At 39.6% G+C, this 17,812-nt stretch overlaps 1 protein-coding gene across 1 annotated transcript in view; it reads left to right on the top strand.

Moving 5' to 3' along the window:
* DCHS2 (dachsous cadherin-related 2) overlaps positions 1-17,812 on the top strand; it is a 226,007-nt gene that overhangs the window by 157,557 nt on the left and 50,638 nt on the right. The window contains exons 11-13 of the mRNA XM_077844431.1: positions 7,256-7,390; positions 7,600-7,809; positions 13,444-14,301. Of these exons, the coding sequence (XP_077700557.1) occupies positions 7,256-7,390; positions 7,600-7,809; positions 13,444-14,301 (1,203 nt within the window). The remainder of the gene's footprint in view (positions 1-7,255; positions 7,391-7,599; positions 7,810-13,443; positions 14,302-17,812) is intronic.

Here is a 17,812-nt window from a genome sequence, read left to right as displayed (position 1 = left end):
CCTGCTGATGTATTTACTCAATAGTGGTGAATACAAAATAATTTAACAGCACACTGCCATGCAAAAATGCCAAATTCCATAATGAGATCTTATTCTCCATTCCATAAAAGAATGTATAGTTGACCCTTGAACAATTTGGGGTTTAAGGGTGCTGACTGCCCCTCCCATAAGTCAAAAATCCAAGTTTAACTTTTGAATCCCCCCAAATTTAACCACTGATAGCTACAATTGGCCAGAAGCCTTATGGATAACATCAACAGTCAATGAACACATATTTTGTATGTTATATGTATTTTATATGGTATTTTTTCTTTTTGGATACGGGGTGGGAGAGGGAGAGGACAAAGAAGGAGAGAGAGAGAGAAAAACTCAAGGAGACTCCCCATGAGCGATGAGCTCCAGAGCCTGACACAGGGCTCGATCTCACCACCCCAAGATCATGACCTGAGCTGAAATCAAGAGTCAAACACTTAACCAACTGAGCCACCCAGGTGCCCATCTATACTGTATTCTTACACTAAAGTAAGCTAGAGAAAAGAAAAATGGTTTTAAGAAAATCAGAAGAAAAAGACATTTACAGTACTGTACCGTATTTATTGAAAAAAATCTGCATGTAGGTGGACTCGTGCAGTTCAAATCCTGTTGTTCAAGGGCCAACTGTATTCTCTGTCTGGGTTTATTTTGAATTCACTCCAGAACTAATGTTCTAGGGATCCCTGGGTGGTGCAGCGGTTTGGCGCCTGCCTTTGGCCCAGGGCGCGATCCTGGAGACCCGGGATCGAATCCCACGTCAGGCTCCCGGTGCATGGAGCCTGCTTCTCCCTCTGCCTATGTCTCTGCTTCTCTCTCTCTCTCTGTGCGACTATCATAAATAAAATAAAAATTTAAAAAAAAAAAAAAAAAAAAAAAAAAAAGAACTAATGTTCTAGAAAATGTCCTGTGCTGGCTTACAACTGTGCACAACAGCCTGCATTTGAATGAAAGGGAGAAACGCTGCCATGACACTATTTCATGTTTTACCGACTCTAAAACATCATTAATTATAAAATTCATCTAACTTCAGAAATGTTAAAATGTGGAGGGAAATGCGTCTTAGAGTTAATGAAATAGTAAGCGTGAAAAAGAAAGAAAGAAAGAAGAACCACTTATAACTTCACTCACCCAGAGATAGTCACTATTAAAACTTTGATTGAGTCTTACTTCATTTAATACAGGGTATTGTAATTGCTTCCTTGTTCACTCATCTGCCTGCCCTTTACGCTGTGAACTTCTCATGGATTCAGGACACCTTTTATTCACTGTTATCCCAGGTCCCTAAGACAGTGCAAGCTAAGACGTAAGAGCTCAGTAAATATTTTTGATTCTGTGTTCTGAGAAACTGGAGCTGCTTCAAGTTGCCTTCATCCTTCAGAATTCATTCATTTATTTATTCCTTCATTCACTCAGGCATGATCCTGTTTTTGCCTTAGAACTTTGAGTTGTGTGAGCATTGTACAGTTGAGGGATTCATGAAAAATGATCTTCCTCAAAAGTAATCTGAAAATAACACTTCATGGTCAGCATTTTTTATTAATTCCTCATGGTTTTGAGGATGAAGTTTTATTTTCTTTTGCTTAACAGCCAGGCACTTTATGAAGTGACTCTAGCTTTCCTCTCTATCCTCAACTGCTATCACTCTCTCACCCTTGACTCCAGGACCCAGCCCTGCAAATATTTCTCTGTAAAGGGCAAGATAGTAAATATTTTAGGCTTTGCAGTCCACAAAATTTCTGTTACTCAACTCTGACTTTGTACCAAGAAAGCATCAGTAGATAATACATAATGAAATGAGTATGGGTGTGTTTCAGTAAAACTTTACCCAAGTGGGGATGTGCTGGATTAGGCCAGTGGGCTGTAATTTGCCAACAGCTGGGCTAATAGATATATCTAATTAAGACATCTAAGTTACTTGCTACTTTCTGCACATTAGATCCAATTATAATGTCATCAACATAGTAGATCAATATGATGTTCTGTTGGATGCCAAGATGAGCAATATCTCTGCCAAATAGATGATGGCCAATAGCGGAAGAGTTTACGTAAAGATGTCCTCTATCATTTCTGATGAGTAAAAACAAATCATTTTTGATTATTTTTTCAAGTTGGTTTAGAGTGTTTGATCTCAAAAGATGGTCTTAAGACCGGTGGTACCATCATTCACAGCCTCCAGAGGCCAGCCAGCAGAGGGCTTTTACAGAATGTTGGGATCCCTCCAACCAATGTCTTCCCCAGGATCTTTATAAAGGAGAGTCCTCTGAACTTTTGGGAAGTGTTATAGGGGTAAGGTGGTAGGCATGTCATACATGGTAAACGTGCCCTAACATTTCTGGTTCTTCAAGATTTTGGATTCTTACTATACAGTATGCAAGAGATCTGGCATCTCCACCTTAGTGAGGATAGGCCATTATTGAATCAGTCCATCAAAGAAACTTGATGGGACACCTGGGTGGCTCAGCGGTTGAGCATCTGCCTCCAGCCCAGGGTGTGATCCTGGAGTCCCGGGATCAAGTCCCACATTGAGCTTCCCACAGGGAGCCTGCTTCTCCCTCTGCCTGTGTTTCTGCCTCTCTCTGTCTCTCATGAATAAGTAAATGAAATCTTTTTTGAAAAAAAAGAAAAAAAAAGAAACTTTCGAGATAAGAAACTATATGAACTAACACATTCAATTCAGAATCTCTGCTAAGCACATGACACCAATAATTGCAGCCTAAACCAAAGTTCTATTTTTATTTTCCTGAGTCTCACAACCTTAGAAATGACTTGCACACAGATTCCCTAGGTTTATTCCAATAAAATTAGAAAACTCCTGCCATTCTTTAGAAGAGAGTCAGATTTGCATATGACTGCCTGCAAAAGACATGACTCTAGTCATGGGTCTTTATGTGAATAAACATCTCCTTGCTGGAAGTTACCTGTTGTATTTGTCACTTGGTTTGGGTCTGATCTTCAGGAGATTTAGGGCTCATATAGAAGCATTCTGGTTTTGGAAGTACCTGGGTGGCTCAGTTGGTTAAGCAACTGCCCTCAGCTCAGATCATGATCCTGGGGTCTTGGGATCAAGCCCCACTTTGGGCTCCCTGTCAGTGGGGAGTCTGCTTCCCCTCTTCCTCTGCAGCTCCTCATGCTTGTCCTCTCTCTCTCTCTGTCTCTCTCTGTGTCAAATAAATAAAATCCTAAAAAAAGAAAAAAAGAAGCATTCTGGTTTTTAACTATGACTAAGCTGCAAGTTGAAAGCTTGAGTTTGTTTTCTCTGTGCAAGTTCCTAGTACATGCAGAGATTAGCTATCTCCCATCACACTCCCTTGTACTCCCCCGCAGCCAGAGTCATTTGGTCCCCTGGGGAACTGGGGTCCTTCGATTGTGATTTCTTCACCAACGACAAAGGTGATAATTTCATTGATTATGATATCACCTCAAGACTGGTATTCCATTTCCTCTGGTCAAAGAACTCAGCACTGCATGCAAAGCCAAGGCATAACCAAACCCAGAATCCCTCATACCTGAGACCCACTCCTGCTGCCAAGTAGTCCAGCAGTCAGGTGCTCTCAGGACCACCAGAGATTCTAATACAGGTGTTGAAGGCTGGGTAAAGCAAAAAGGGAATCCAGAAGTAACCCAGGAGAAATCACCATAGGAACATCTAGCACCCCTAACACTTGGGGAACAGAAGAGGTCAAGGTTATCCAACTGTAAAAAAAAAAAAAAAAAAGAGAGAGAGAGAGAACCTAAAGAGAAAATGGGAGGCCAGGTCTTGCAGAGCCTGGTTCTGGGACTTCTCAAAGACTCAGAGCCATGAGCGTGCTGCCGCAGGTGCAGCGACAGTGCCAGCAAGGATAGTGAGCAAACAGGAGTCCCACCTCCTTTCCTGCTGACTCTCACTCTCCCCTCGGAGTCCCCTGGCAGCAGACCCAGGGAGAGGGGAGATTGGCAAGAGAAAAATGTGGCTTGCGGGTCCCTGGACCCAGCATCGCAGGGCAGAGCAGGGCAAAATACATACACACCTGACACACAATGGCTTCATGACTAGTATGCCATGGAAAGAACTGAGGGAGAAGCAGGCAGAGGAAACAGCCATGACTCAGACTCAGACAGAAAGAAATGTAGCACATTCAGAGAGGAAAAAGGAAGCCAGAGGACCAAGAGCATAGCGAGAAAGCACGTGAGAAGAGGTGGGGAAATAAGCAGAGCCCATATCATATGGGACTTCCTAGACTGTGCTAAGGTGTTTGGATTTTACTTTGAATATATTCAAAAATTCTTTCTTCTTTCTTACTTGTTAAATCCTATTTATCTTTAGAGGTTCAGCTTATGTAGAAGGCAACCATCCTTTCCTAGTGATGTCTATTTTTTTTTTTAAAGATTGTATTTGAGAGAGGAAGAGTGAACATGAGCAGTGGGGAGAAGGGGCAGAGAGAGAGAGGGAGAAGCAGATACCCCACTGAGCAAGGAGCCCAACGTGGGACTCAATCCCAGGATCCCGAGATCATGATCTGAGCCGAAGGCAGACACTTAACTGATTGAGCCACCCACGTGCCCCTCCCAGGGATGTCTTATATGGAATCATAATGGCCTGCTTACTTATCCGTGTGCACTGCTCTCCTGCCAGCGCTGTTAGGGTAGAGAATTTGTCTGCCTGCTGGCAGTTGTAGTCTTAGAACTTGGCATAGTACCTTGGCACCTGCTATCACTCTCTATACATGTTTATTTAATGAAGTAATCAATGAACAAACTGTCTACCTGGGGCAAGTCTTCCCTGGTCCACTTCCTTAGTGATTTCAAGTATCCTACCACACTGTCCATAATTCATTGATTTAATTGTCCCCCCTCTAAAGGGGAACTTTGAGGACCAAAATAATTACTTATTACTCAAGGGTATCTTTCCAGTGCTTGGCACTCAGTAGATATGCATTACATGAATGAACAAGTGAATGAATGAACACATGAATGAATGAATGAATGAATGAATGAATGAATGAACAAGCAAAACAATCACATAACTGGAGCTCAGTGTAGATACATGGGTGTTATCTGCAAATGGATAGAATCCAAAGACAGTGAATTGGGCAGGAGGTAGAATGAATTCCTCTCCCTTCTCCTTCTCTCTTCTCTTTTCTCTCTCCCTCCCACCTCTCTCCCTTTGCTCCTTCCTTTCACATCAGACAGTGGGCACCTGGGTGGCTCAGTGGTTGAGCATCTGTTGTTGGATCAGGTTGTGATCCTGGGGTCCTGGGATCGAGTCCCACATCAGGCTCCCTGTGGGGAGCCTGCTTCTCCCTCTGCCTATGTCTCTACCTCTCTCTCTGTGTCTTTCATGAATAAATAAATAAAATCTTAAAAAATATACTTAAAAGAAAAAAGTAACGTATTGGGTAGGATGGTAAAACACATTACAGAATGATGAGAACAATGAGAGGGAGGGAAGACATAAAGATTTGAGTTTATGTTAAACATTCTCTGGGTTTGTTCACTCTCCTTCTCTCAAATACAATCTTTAAAAAAAAAATAGACATCACTAGGAAAGGATGGTTACCTTCTACATAAGCTGAGCCTCTAAAGATGAATAGGATTTAACAAGTAAGAAAGAAGAAAGAATTTTTGTTAAAGTATGAAATCATATTTCATACTGAGTACTACGTCTATTCGTGTCTATTTGTATTGGGAATTAAAATATCAAATATTTTAAATACGTCTTAAAATAACATATAATGTAATGTATAAAATATAACATAATGCATAATGTATGATAAAATCATATAACAAATGAGTGAATTGATTTCAAAAGTAAAGGGTCCCAAATTAAAAGGTGCTGTTCTCCATGTAAGTACCCTGAAGGCAGAGGCCACATCTGTTTGATTCACTGCCATCTTTTGGGCAAATAGCACTGTGCTTGACATCTATTTTTGTTCACCAAGTATTTGAGGAACAGGAAAGTAGGTGTAAGATGGTATTGTTTCCATTTTCCTAATGTACAAAGAGACAGACAGGAATAACAAATTTTACTTGGGATTTTTAGAATTTTTGTCTTGGCTGTAGAAGAGATTATGTGACCATTATGTGACCAAAATAATCACTATGTTTATTAAATAATCATTAATGGAATAATGTGCCTAATGTCTACTGACTGAATGGTATTTTTTGGTGACCTCTGACCATACCAAATCGAATATATTGATTATATTTTATTAGGCTTTTTTTTCCTCTTAAGGTCATTAATATGCCTGAAGACTATGTCAAATATCCTTTCTTTCAAGTGACAGAGTAAGAAGACATGCATATTCGTTCTTACATAAAACTAGACTTATATTCTGCTCCCTCCGGCACTCAATCCTGTATTATATCCAGTAAATAGTGGAATGAAAATTTTTAAGACTGGAAAGATGGGATTTGTAGTTGAAATTTGTTGTTTTTTGTTAATGCCAAAAAATGTATTTTATCTTCTGTTGAAGTATGAAATCATATGTTTTGAGTACTACGTCTATTCATGTCTATTTGTAGATTATTGTAAGTTAAGAAAAAAGATAGGAAAATAATTAAAAGAAACTTGTATAAGATGCAAATAAGCTATAATAGTGTGGGATGAACTCATTAAATTAATGGCATGAATGATTTTCATAATCAATGATGGAAATGACATGATATTTTTCTCAGAGAAGACATGAGACCACAAAAAATAGGAAGTGTTGTTTTCAAAATGCATGCTAATGTGGCACCACACCTCTCACTCCAGATAGGAGACTAAATACTAAGTAGAAAATAAAACAAAAATATGCATATAAGCAAGCCTATGTGCTTGCCTCTTGTGCTGGAGAATAAATAGAACATAACCAAGTACAAGCTTTTAAGTAGAGGTCGATCTACAGAAATTGTCATTTGCCCCCTAAGCTTACAATTATGTCATTAAATCACAATCAGGGGTGTTAGAAGGAGTAATTAGGAATATATTGTAGGGTTGCGCACTCATAAGAAATTTTTTATGGGAGGGAAAAAATCTTAAGCATTCACTGTTGGGAAGTCTCCTAAGACTTTTGAAAATCAAGCATTTCAGCCCATGAGGCTTTTATTTAGCAAGAACAGCAAAGGTGTGTGTGTGTGTGTGTGTGTGTGTGTGTGTTTTACTTTTATTTGAAGGTTGTTTAGTATCTTGCCTTTTTCATCTATGGCCTAACATGGTTTCCAGAGAGCTAATTAGTAAGTTTTTCTTTATATTTTTCTCAAGGAATCAATTCCAAGTTTCAGTTTGAAATCATGCCAGGTGCTTCATCTGGGTTGTTCAAGATAAATCCTGACACCGGAGAGGTAGTAACGACAGCCACACTTGACAGAGAGGTTCAGGAAGTTTTCACGCTTCGAGGTAAGGGGTCCCCGACTATGCTACTTTTGTAGCATAGTAGGCAGCAGGAGGTTAGTGGTGAAATTTTACATTTCTGTAGAGCGTCTTTAAGCACAATGTCATTGACCCAGTGCTACCAGTTAGTTTGGTCTGATGCGGTCTCCTTGGGGCAATATATTCTAGGCATGAATTAATGGCCACAATCTGTGCCACCTTTTATTTCATATCAGTACTCGTACGAGATGGAGGGGTGCCTTCATTATCCAGCACCACAACAATTCTCTGTACTGTAGAAGATGAAAACGACCACGCACCGGATATTACTGTCTCTGGTCACAACGTCGAGGTTCTGGAAAACCAAGAGCCAGGGGTTCTCTACACTGTTTTGGCTTCTGATATGGATGCTGGCAATAATGGAGCTGTCAGATATCACATAATTGGTAAGTATTTGCTCCGCAAAAATTCCCCTCAGAACATACCCCAAGGAGCACCCCGGTGGTTATTCTCTATGTGGTGTGTGTTGCAGTGTCTAAAGAATACATACTCAGTAAGGGCTGTTTGGTGCCACGTGTGTCCTTTCCACAGACACCCTGAGCCACTGGCTTTCAAATTCCTAAATCTCCCCTCAACAACTCTGGTGAATTTTTCTAGGGTAACATTACTGGATGTGCAGATGGAACACATAACTTTTTTTTCTATTTTTGTGTCTTTCATATGATCACTAATATTTTTATTATTTTGAGCCATCAAGACTTCTGTTAGTTCTTTCTTAAATGGAACCTAGAAGACACAGAAATAGACAGTTCCTAGATCTGAATACCAGCGTAACACTTAAGATCTACAACCACATCCCACCCTTGACCAGAGTCTGTAGGAAATTCTACCCAGAAGATCATTTTGTGATATTGCTCCCTTTGAATCAGAGGCACAAAACTTTCTGGCAAAATCAAGTTAGCATTTGTATGGAGAGAGCCACATCTTCTTATTCATCTAAAAGAAAAAGTGATCGAAGAATCTGATTTTTGGCATATGTCGGCATGCACGTAGAATGATAAAAGTTGAGGAGAAAGTAATGCTTCAGAGACTGCATCTGATGGGGAGAAGCTGCTTTCAGCTCTTGTAAAAACAGTTGTGGGACTAGCTTCTGAAAGCTATCACTTTCTATTTGCTAAAAATCCATAACCAGTGGCTTTTTCTATATACCATCCATTTTACTCCAAAATGAGAATGGCTTTATTGCCTTTTTGACTAATTATAAAGATGATACATAATTGCTATAGCATAGAATATATATACAGATTTATGGAAAACAAAAATTTGTATCTTGCAGAGGTAACTCATTTATTTTGAAAAACACTTCTCCATGAACCTTAGTGAATGGAGACATCAATTTTACATATATTGGACAATTTATATATGCTATCTTGTTACCTCATTTTTTAAGTCCTTTTTAAATATACTATGTGATCTTTTCATATCAGTAAATATACATATATGTCAGCATTTCTAATGATGTCTCTTATTGTTGCATGTGTAAAATATCACTTATTTCATCCATTCCCTTTTATGGTCTTTTAGATATTGACCATAATAGCAGTCGTATTATTATAAAAATGCTGCAGTTGAACACTTACCCAATTATTTCCTTATGATAAATGTAAGTGGAGTTATTACATCCAAGGGCATATGTATTTAAAATGTCTATGTGTATTGTCATCTAGAAGAACAATGCCCTTTCAAGCTAATTTGTACAAGCAAGCCCAATTTTGCTTCTTTTGCATTGGGTACTTTCTTTCCTTTGTAAACTCTGCTTGTTTTCTAGAACTTCCCAAACAATCTGTGGTTAAGGACCAGGGTTTGGATCTATTTTTTTTTTTTTTAAATTTTCGATCTGTTGTGCGCTGAAACTTTGGTAAAATGCGATAAATATGAATTACTCTGAGGAGAAAAAACACAAGGCATACAAAGTGCAAGCCCCAGAGTTATAAATCTGTGATGGTATTATGCAGACATAAAATAACTCCATCAAGTCTCTGTAAGATTTTCTAAATGCTTACTCTGAAATTCTGTGTCTATCTTGTCAGGCACTGATTACAAACAATCCCCAGAGTGCCACCCATCACTGCATCAGTATTTGTTCATTTTCTTCTTTTCCCCATACTCTCAGTTTCCCCTTCTATTGGTTTTATCCATCAATATTTATCAATCCTTCCCATCTTGAAATAAGTCTTCCCTCAGGTGTATCCCTTCACTGTCTTTTCCTTCACAATCTGTAGCTTCTTAAAAATTGTTGTGTACACTCTGGTTTCTGTATCTTTACCTTACTTTCATTTCTTAGCCTGCTATAATGTATATTCCAATGAAACTACCCCTGCAAAAAGACACTTGGGATCTTGCTGTTGCTAAATCCAGTGGATCCTTATCACTTCTTTTTTTTTTTTTTAAGAAAAAAAAGATTTTATTTATTTGAGATAGAGACAGAGACAGAGAGAGCGTGCACGTGAGCCAGGGGAAGGGCAGAGGGAGCAGCAGACTCCCCGCTGAGCAGGGAGCCTGACTCTGGGCTGGATTTCAGGACCCTGAGATCATGATCTGAGCCTAAGGCAGATGTTTAACAGACTGAGCCACCCAGATGTCCCTCCTTGTCACTTCTTAATTTACTCGTACTGCTTTATGCCTTTATGCAACATGATCTGGACCCTTGATTCCACCTTGACTTCAGAAAGTCACTTTCTCCTGATCCTTCATCTGCCTTCCTAGACAAGCCTTCCCAATGTACTTGTTCTGTGGATGGTTCTCTGACTTATTGGAGTTTCCTGGGTGTTTTGTGCTTATTCTTTTACTTTTCTCATAGACACACTCTTACTGCGTCATTTCATCCCATCCTCATCTTCAGCCACCACTGGCACCCCTATATCTCCTTATCTTTATCTGCATCTGAAATCTAAGCCCCATTAAAGGACATTTTTATAGTATATGTTGGCAAATTGAATTTAAATAAAATATTAAAATAAAAAGGGGCATTTTTAAAAAAGTAAAATAATGACTTTCATACAAAAATGAAATAACAGTTGCCAAAGATTTTTTTTATTTAAGTCATTGATTAATGAGCAAACAAAAAGATGTTAAAATTGGTCCAAGAGAATCCCAAGATAGACACACACACAACTCGCACACCCAGGAAATAAGGAGTTCTGAAATGTAGAGGAGGTCTACCTGCAGGACAATAACCAAAGACATTCCACTACATAATTAATTTGCATTTGTGGACAAGAATCTTTGCATTATTATCAGGTTTCAACAGTTTAGAGAGTGATAAAATAGATAGAGCAGAGTGAAGGGAGAAGCCAACTCAAATGGCAAAGCCAGACCAGACATTCACCAATCTTTTTTTTTCACCCTAGCACACCCACTTCTTTCCCTCTCATTTCAAATGGTTTCATCTCAAGAACCCAGTTGTTATGCCCAACAACATCGCATTGCCAGTGTGTCCCCAACTGTACTCCGCACTCAGGATCTCCTTCTAGAGTCTCTGCCAGACACCTTGCTCAACTTATCCTTAGTGGAATCTTGAAAAACCATGTATTCCCAGCACATGTTTTTTTCAAGTAATTGACTAAAAATTTTTATTAGAAGTTTAACTAGTATTGCTCAGAATATGATAAATATTGGCATGTTAAAACAAACAGCTGTCACCTTTTAAAAGTATCAACTAGAATAAAAAATACTTTAAAAAATATACGTGAACTTCTAAAAAAAACCATACATGTACTTCCCAGGCAGGGGAAGGCTTCTGTTCAAGGCCAGGCCATGCCCCTTACCTTCCCTCATTCCCACCAGCCCTGCCCAAGCCAAAGGTCAGGCCCAGACTCTTAGGTCAGGCCCACAGCTGAGAGTCCTGCACCCTGAGACACTGAGAGACTTAGACATCTTTCTAGAAGCACCCCGCACCAGCCAAGTCACCTGCCAAGGCACCATGCTCAAGAGATAGACTAGAGAAGATATACTAGAGGTAACAACATTACAGAATGTGGAAAGGACAGACTCAAGTGATTTTAGGTGATTTCTCAGACAGAACAATTTTCGGAGTAAGGATATGTAAACTAGGCTTCTGGGAATTACCTTAAAACTACTAGTTTGCAGATACTTCTTAGAAAACTTCATATGACCCCAAGGGTACTCTGATCTCATTTTAAACACAACTTCACTCTTTCACTCAAGCCCCATCATGAATCCTTCATCCCTTACTCCTTACTTTTGTCCTTAATATCTTTGGGATGTGTCCACTTCCTCTATGCACGTATTCATTTAGAACCTCCCGGCTGCTCAAGCAGAGTACGGCAATAGCCCCCTAACTTTCCTATGTTCTAACCCAGCTTTGTCATTGCTGTCCAGCTCCCTTCCAAAAGCAGAAATGTGACTCATGACCCTTTCCCTTCTCAAATCCTTCAGGAGCTCCCTATGGATGTCGAGGTAGACTCTTCAGCAGTGTACACAGGGTGCTTCATGACTTAGCACCCTGCTTATCTCCTAAATCTGAGTCTTTCCGCCTGACCGTCTCCCTACCCTCTGCACACAAATCCCCAGGAGACCCTGTGTTCTAGCTACATGAAAACATTTGCAGCCTTTAGTTCCCATAGTCCTAAGACTTCCCTCAGGCTCTCCCCTTCTGCATAGAACACACTTTCCAAAACTCTTAGCCAGGCTTCCTCTGCTTTAGAAACCAGTTCTGATGTCACTTTTTGTAATAAACATTCCTGCCCATCCTCACACAGGACTGTGCACCCTTCCTCTGTGCTGCTGGGTGCCCTGTGCATATGATTTTCACTTTAATGTCCCAATACTGACTCAATACTGACCCAGGTTCTTTCTGGACTGTAAATTCTTGCACACTGGGATCATGCCTTACTGCCCTCGCATTCCCAGCACCCAGCACATACTTGGCATGTGACAAGTTCTCCTTAAATGTTTGCTGAGTGAATGCATCATTTTATCAACTACAAATGCCACAGAAATGTAGATTTAACTGATCACCCCTATATTTGGTACAAATTAGTTGTGTTTTATGAACAAAATACAAATGCAAGTGCTTCTCCTCAGCCTCCAACCCTACTTCTGGCTGTTGTTTTCTTGAATGCTGTTCTTCTTCTTTCCCCTTATGCCCCTGGCAGACGCACCATTCCCACTCTGTTTGGAATGGTGCATCTCATCCAAGAATATGCCCCTCATCCAAGACGTTGCCAGCAAGTCACTGAACTGTATTTCTCCTAATTTTTAGGATGACTTTAAAATGCCTTTGAAGGTTTTTTTTTTTTTTTTGTCTCTGTGTTCAGGCTTAAATTTAATTCTGCTTGGTACATGGGCAATAGGAAAGGGAAGATTTTTTTGGAGAATACAGAGAAGAATAAACATATCATCCTTCCTTATGTTGGAGAAGAAATAGACAAAAATTCTCCTATCTCTTACAGAAGTGTCATGATTCATGCACAAGGTTCATGGGAATGTAGAAGAGAATCAATGTGTCCACATTACTACTATGAATCTGTTCATTTGTTATTGATATCTAAAAACGGACATGATATCCTGTTTCTTATCCCATCTGGTATTGTTTTATTTCAAATAAAACAAACATTTTAGTCATTCAAGAGGAAAATATATGAAAATAAAAAGTTGTGAATACATTCACAAAAATCCATACTGCTGCAAATCAGTCTAAGCAAGTGTTCTAATTATTTGAATTAAGATAGATATTGAATTATATTATTTTGTGTATCCCCTGATAATAGAAGCTTCATGAGGGCAAGGCCTTTATCATGTCCACTGTTATATCCTCAATAGTTATAAAAATGCTGGATGTAATAATCATGAAACAGATTATTTGTTGATGAATGAATCCTATATATATATATAGGATTATATATATGCTTATATATATGTTTCATCATATGTATGACTGATATATATCATATATACGCATATATATGAATCATATGTATAAGTATATATACCTAGCAGAGGGTTACTACTTCTTCAATTCAAATGAAATTTGAGTTTGAATTTATTTTCTTTAACAGATGGAAATACCGATGAATACTTTGCTATTAATGAAACATCAGGAGAACTCTCAACCACTCGAGCTTTGGACCGGGAGCAAGTCAGCAATTTTACCCTAGTCATCTTGTGCTCTGACCTGGGGGATCCACCAAGGAGCTCTCTAGTGCAGTTGCAGGTTAGAGTTTTGGATGACAATGACCATGGCCCTTCCTTCCCCACTCTGCTTTACCAGGCCTCCGTGAGAGAAGATGCCCAGGTGGGAACAGTGGTTCTTATGCTGTCTGCTGTGGACAGGGATGAAGGTCTGAATGGACAAACTGAGTATTTTCTAGTGGATGAGGCTTCTGGTGCATTCACCATTGATCCTGTGACAGGTGCTTTGAGAACCCGCCACACCCTGGACAGAGAAGCCAGATCTCAGCACACATTTAGGGCTGTGGCCAGAGACTGTAGTGTCCAAGGCTCTAGAAGCACCACAGTAATTATAAAAGTACATGTCACGGATGTTAATGACAATGATCCAGTTTGGGAGCAGAACCCCTTTGAAATTTTTCTTGCCCCCCAGGCACCTACTAACCAGACAACTGCTGTCCTGACAGCCAGTGACCCAGACTTGGGACCCAATGGAACTGTTGTTTTTAGTTTTGCAGAGACCCAGTCAATGTTTTCTATTGATAAGTATACAGGAGAAGTTCAACTTCAGCACCACACATCTTCAGAATATTTTCCGATCTGGCTGCAGTTAAAAGTTAGGGACCAGGGGGTCCCAGCTAGGACAGCCACTGGCCTCTTGGTCGTTCACATGGAAGGAGAAGATGTCAAGATTTCCTTCAATCACCCTCTATATACAGGGACTGTGACCGAAAATTGTGATGCAGGTGAGTGTCCCCTCAAGTCTTTGTATGTTGTACCTGATTTGGCAAAATGCTTAAAACTAACAATTATACAACAGGAGTGCTGTTGGAGATTAAGTTGCCAGTTTCTGAGTTCAGCCAATTTTTGATATGCTGATGTTCATCCATAGTACAGTATTAGCACGGTACCTTCAAATACAGTGAAACACACACACACACATACACACACACACCTTTATAGACAACAAAGAGTAAAAATACTGAAAAATAAATCATTTAGGGCTTTTGAAGTTTCAGTTAATTTAGGCTTACAATTAAAAAAAATTCTTTTTATTTAAATGTATCTGAATTCCTTAACAAGTGTATATTTCCTAAAGTACTTTCTTAGCAATACAATAAAAGAGGAGGTAGGTTGTGGTTAAATGCTTGGGCTCTGCCAGAGTTTATTTATTATCTTTTTTATTTTTTATTTTTTTAAAGAGATTTTATTTATTTATTCATGAGAGACACAGAAAGAGAGAGGCAGAGACACAGGCAGAGGGAGAAGCAGCCTCCATGCAGGGAGCCTGATGTGGGACTTGATCCCGGGACTCCAAGATCACGCCCTGGGCCAGAGGCAGGCGCCAAACCACTGAGCCACCCAGGGATCCCCTCTGCCCGAGTTTAAATCTAAATTCAGCCACTGTTCCTCCTTGGGCAGCTGCATCCTCTGAGCCTCAGTTTCCTAATCCATAAATTAGGAATAAGAATCATGCCTACCTCACTAGGTTCTGAAGCCTGAATAAGCTGGTTCATGTAAAGCACTTAAAACAGTATCTGACACATAGTGAACGTGTAGTAAATAGAAACTACTAGTACTATTATCATTCATTTTGATACAGTCAGCAGTGGCTTTCAAACAGTGCAGTAATATCTGATCCCCAAAGAATTCAGCACAGCTCAGACCAGACTTCTGTGAACAGTAACTGTTTTTCCTAGTAACACTAAATTATTTTCCAATTATTTCCTTACATTTATGCCATAATGGGAAACGTAAATAAAAACTAATTTTAATTATCTTTCCAATGCAATGTGAAAAAAAAAAAAAAAAACCCTCCCGTATAGATACTTGTAAATTGAAAGACATTTGACCAGGGTAATTATATCTAAATAGAGAGTGGAGACAGGAATCTACTGATTCTTTCCACCAAGTAGGCAAAGCACAAAGAGGAGGAGTTTGGTTGCTAAAGGTGTGCTGTGTGCTGTGCACCTGCTCGTGGCATTTTTTTGTTTGCATTTTGTCTTTCATCAGGATTCAATCTCACTTTATCCATACCTACACAAGTTGTTACTTAAAAGACAACCTGCATTTTCTGAAATCGACTTACTAATTTCATAGTGAAAATACCTGTTACACATTTCATACTGCTTTCTCTATGAAAAAAGAATATTCAGTTTAATATTGAATATTAAATTAGGGTTGTTTTCAGTTACATTTTTTTTAAAGATTTTATTTATTCATGAGGGACAGAGAGAGGGAGAGAGAGGCAGAGACACATAGGCAGAGGGAGAAGCAGGGTCCCTGCAGGGATCCCAACGCAGGACTCGATCCTGGGACTCCAGGGTCACACCCAGAGTCAAAGGCAGACGCTCAACCGCCGAGCCACCCAGGCGTCCCTCAGTTACACATTATTAACTTGACTTTTGACCCTTTTCAGAATTATGGTTATCCCATAGGTCGCTTCCTCAGAAGGCCTCTTATTGATTCTAAACATAATTAAGAGTAAATTGCAGTTATCTGCATCAAATGAAATAATAGTGACTTCCAACTTCTATTCTTATGTGTAACGAGACTTCCACATAAGCAGTGAATGTTTAACAATAAATATACTCCTCGGGGTGTATTTCTATTACTCTTAAGATGCACACATTCCAACACCAGAGCAGAACCTGATGGAAAGTAAACAGTTTCTAAATAATATAACACAAAATACAATATATTAATCAATCTTGAAATTGATCTGATAAAATTACAGAACCTTTGAGCCCAGCCTTCCTCTGCAGTACAAATATGAAGATTTCTCTAAACATCCTTGACATGTGGTCTTATCGTCTCTACTTGAATATTTTGGTGACTGAGCACTTAGAAGGGTGGTTCTTGAAATTGGGTGTGAAACTAATGATCTGTAACCCACCCGGGGAAGTTTCTGCCTGCCTCATTAGGTCTGGGGCCAGGGACTGTTTTTAACAAGCTCCACTGAGGATTTGACTGCAGGGCAAAGTTGGAAAATCTTACTTGGAAAGTCATTCATATGTTGGAGGCCCAGCTCTGCTTCTTTTCTGTCTATCCATGGATCTAGTTCTGCCTTCTGGAGCACTCCACTGCTCTACACAGTTGCTTTTCAGATATTTTATTTGCTCCTTGCACATATATATATTTTTTAATTAGTATTAAGTGCCAGGTACTGTCTCCTGGGCTATATTCACGAATTTGTCCTTGTGAAGCTTACATTCTTTTTTTTTTCCCTCAAAGATTTTATTTATGTATTTGAGAGAGAGAGAGAGAGAGAGAGAGAGAGAAGGCACAAGCAGGGGGAGCAGGAGAGGGAGAGGAAGCAGCAGCTCCCCACTGAGCAGGGCACAGACCTGGGTTTGATCCCAGGACCCCAAGATCATGACCTGATCCGAAGGCAGATGCTTAATATGCTTAAGCCACCAAGCCACCCAGGCACCCGTGAGGCTTACAGTCTAGCAGGAATAGAGGGACGGTGTCAATGAACATAATAAATAACTATATTTAGATGGTGATAAGAGCTATCAAATAAAAAAAAATGCAGAGCAAAGTTAAGAGGGACTTGGGAGCTCTGGAGTAGGGGACAGATTTCAGTTTTAAATAGTAGGTAAGGGTGGGCATCGTGGAGCAGGCACATTTGAGCAAAGACCTAGAGAGAGGAGACAGTATTTTGGGGGGTAGAGGATTTCAGAAAAAAAAAAGGAAAAAGTGGTGGGAGCCTGCCTGGTTTGTTCAAACAACAGCAAAGAGGATGTGTGGCTGGGACAGAGCAAGCAAAGGCAAGAATAATAGGAAAGGAAGTAAAAGGACTCACAGATCATGTGGGGCCTCGCCAACCACTGGGGGCACTTTAGGTTTTACTCAAGTAGTTTTCTCTTTAATTCATTTGGTTGTCCTTCACATAATAGGCTTTCTGACCACTACTAGTACACATTCACATCCAATATAAATTCTCCAGAGTAATAGGGATTACATATATTATTCCTCAAAAAAATCAGCATGGGAAGTCATCACTGTTATCACACTTTTTGACATTAGTGAATGAAATTTCTAAATACTAAGTAATGTGCCTGGGCTTTCCCTAATTGTTAGAATATTCTTTCTCAACTCACCCGGGATCAGTTTGTTTGCAGAATTAAACCTAAATATAAGTCAATATCTAAGGCACCCCACAGAAAACATTTCAATACGAAATCAAGTTATGGATTAGTAAAAAAAAAAAAGTTATGGATTAGTAAGTCTATTTGTGGTTGAATTCAGGAC

The sequence above is a fragment of the Canis aureus genome, chromosome 13 (genome assembly GCF_053574225.1).
Source record: "Canis aureus isolate CA01 chromosome 13, VMU_Caureus_v.1.0, whole genome shotgun sequence".
Taxonomy (NCBI): Eukaryota; Metazoa; Chordata; class Mammalia; order Carnivora; family Canidae; genus Canis; species Canis aureus.
The sequence above is the reverse complement of the archived record's forward strand: the minus strand, read 5'-3'. Positions and strand labels throughout refer to the sequence as shown.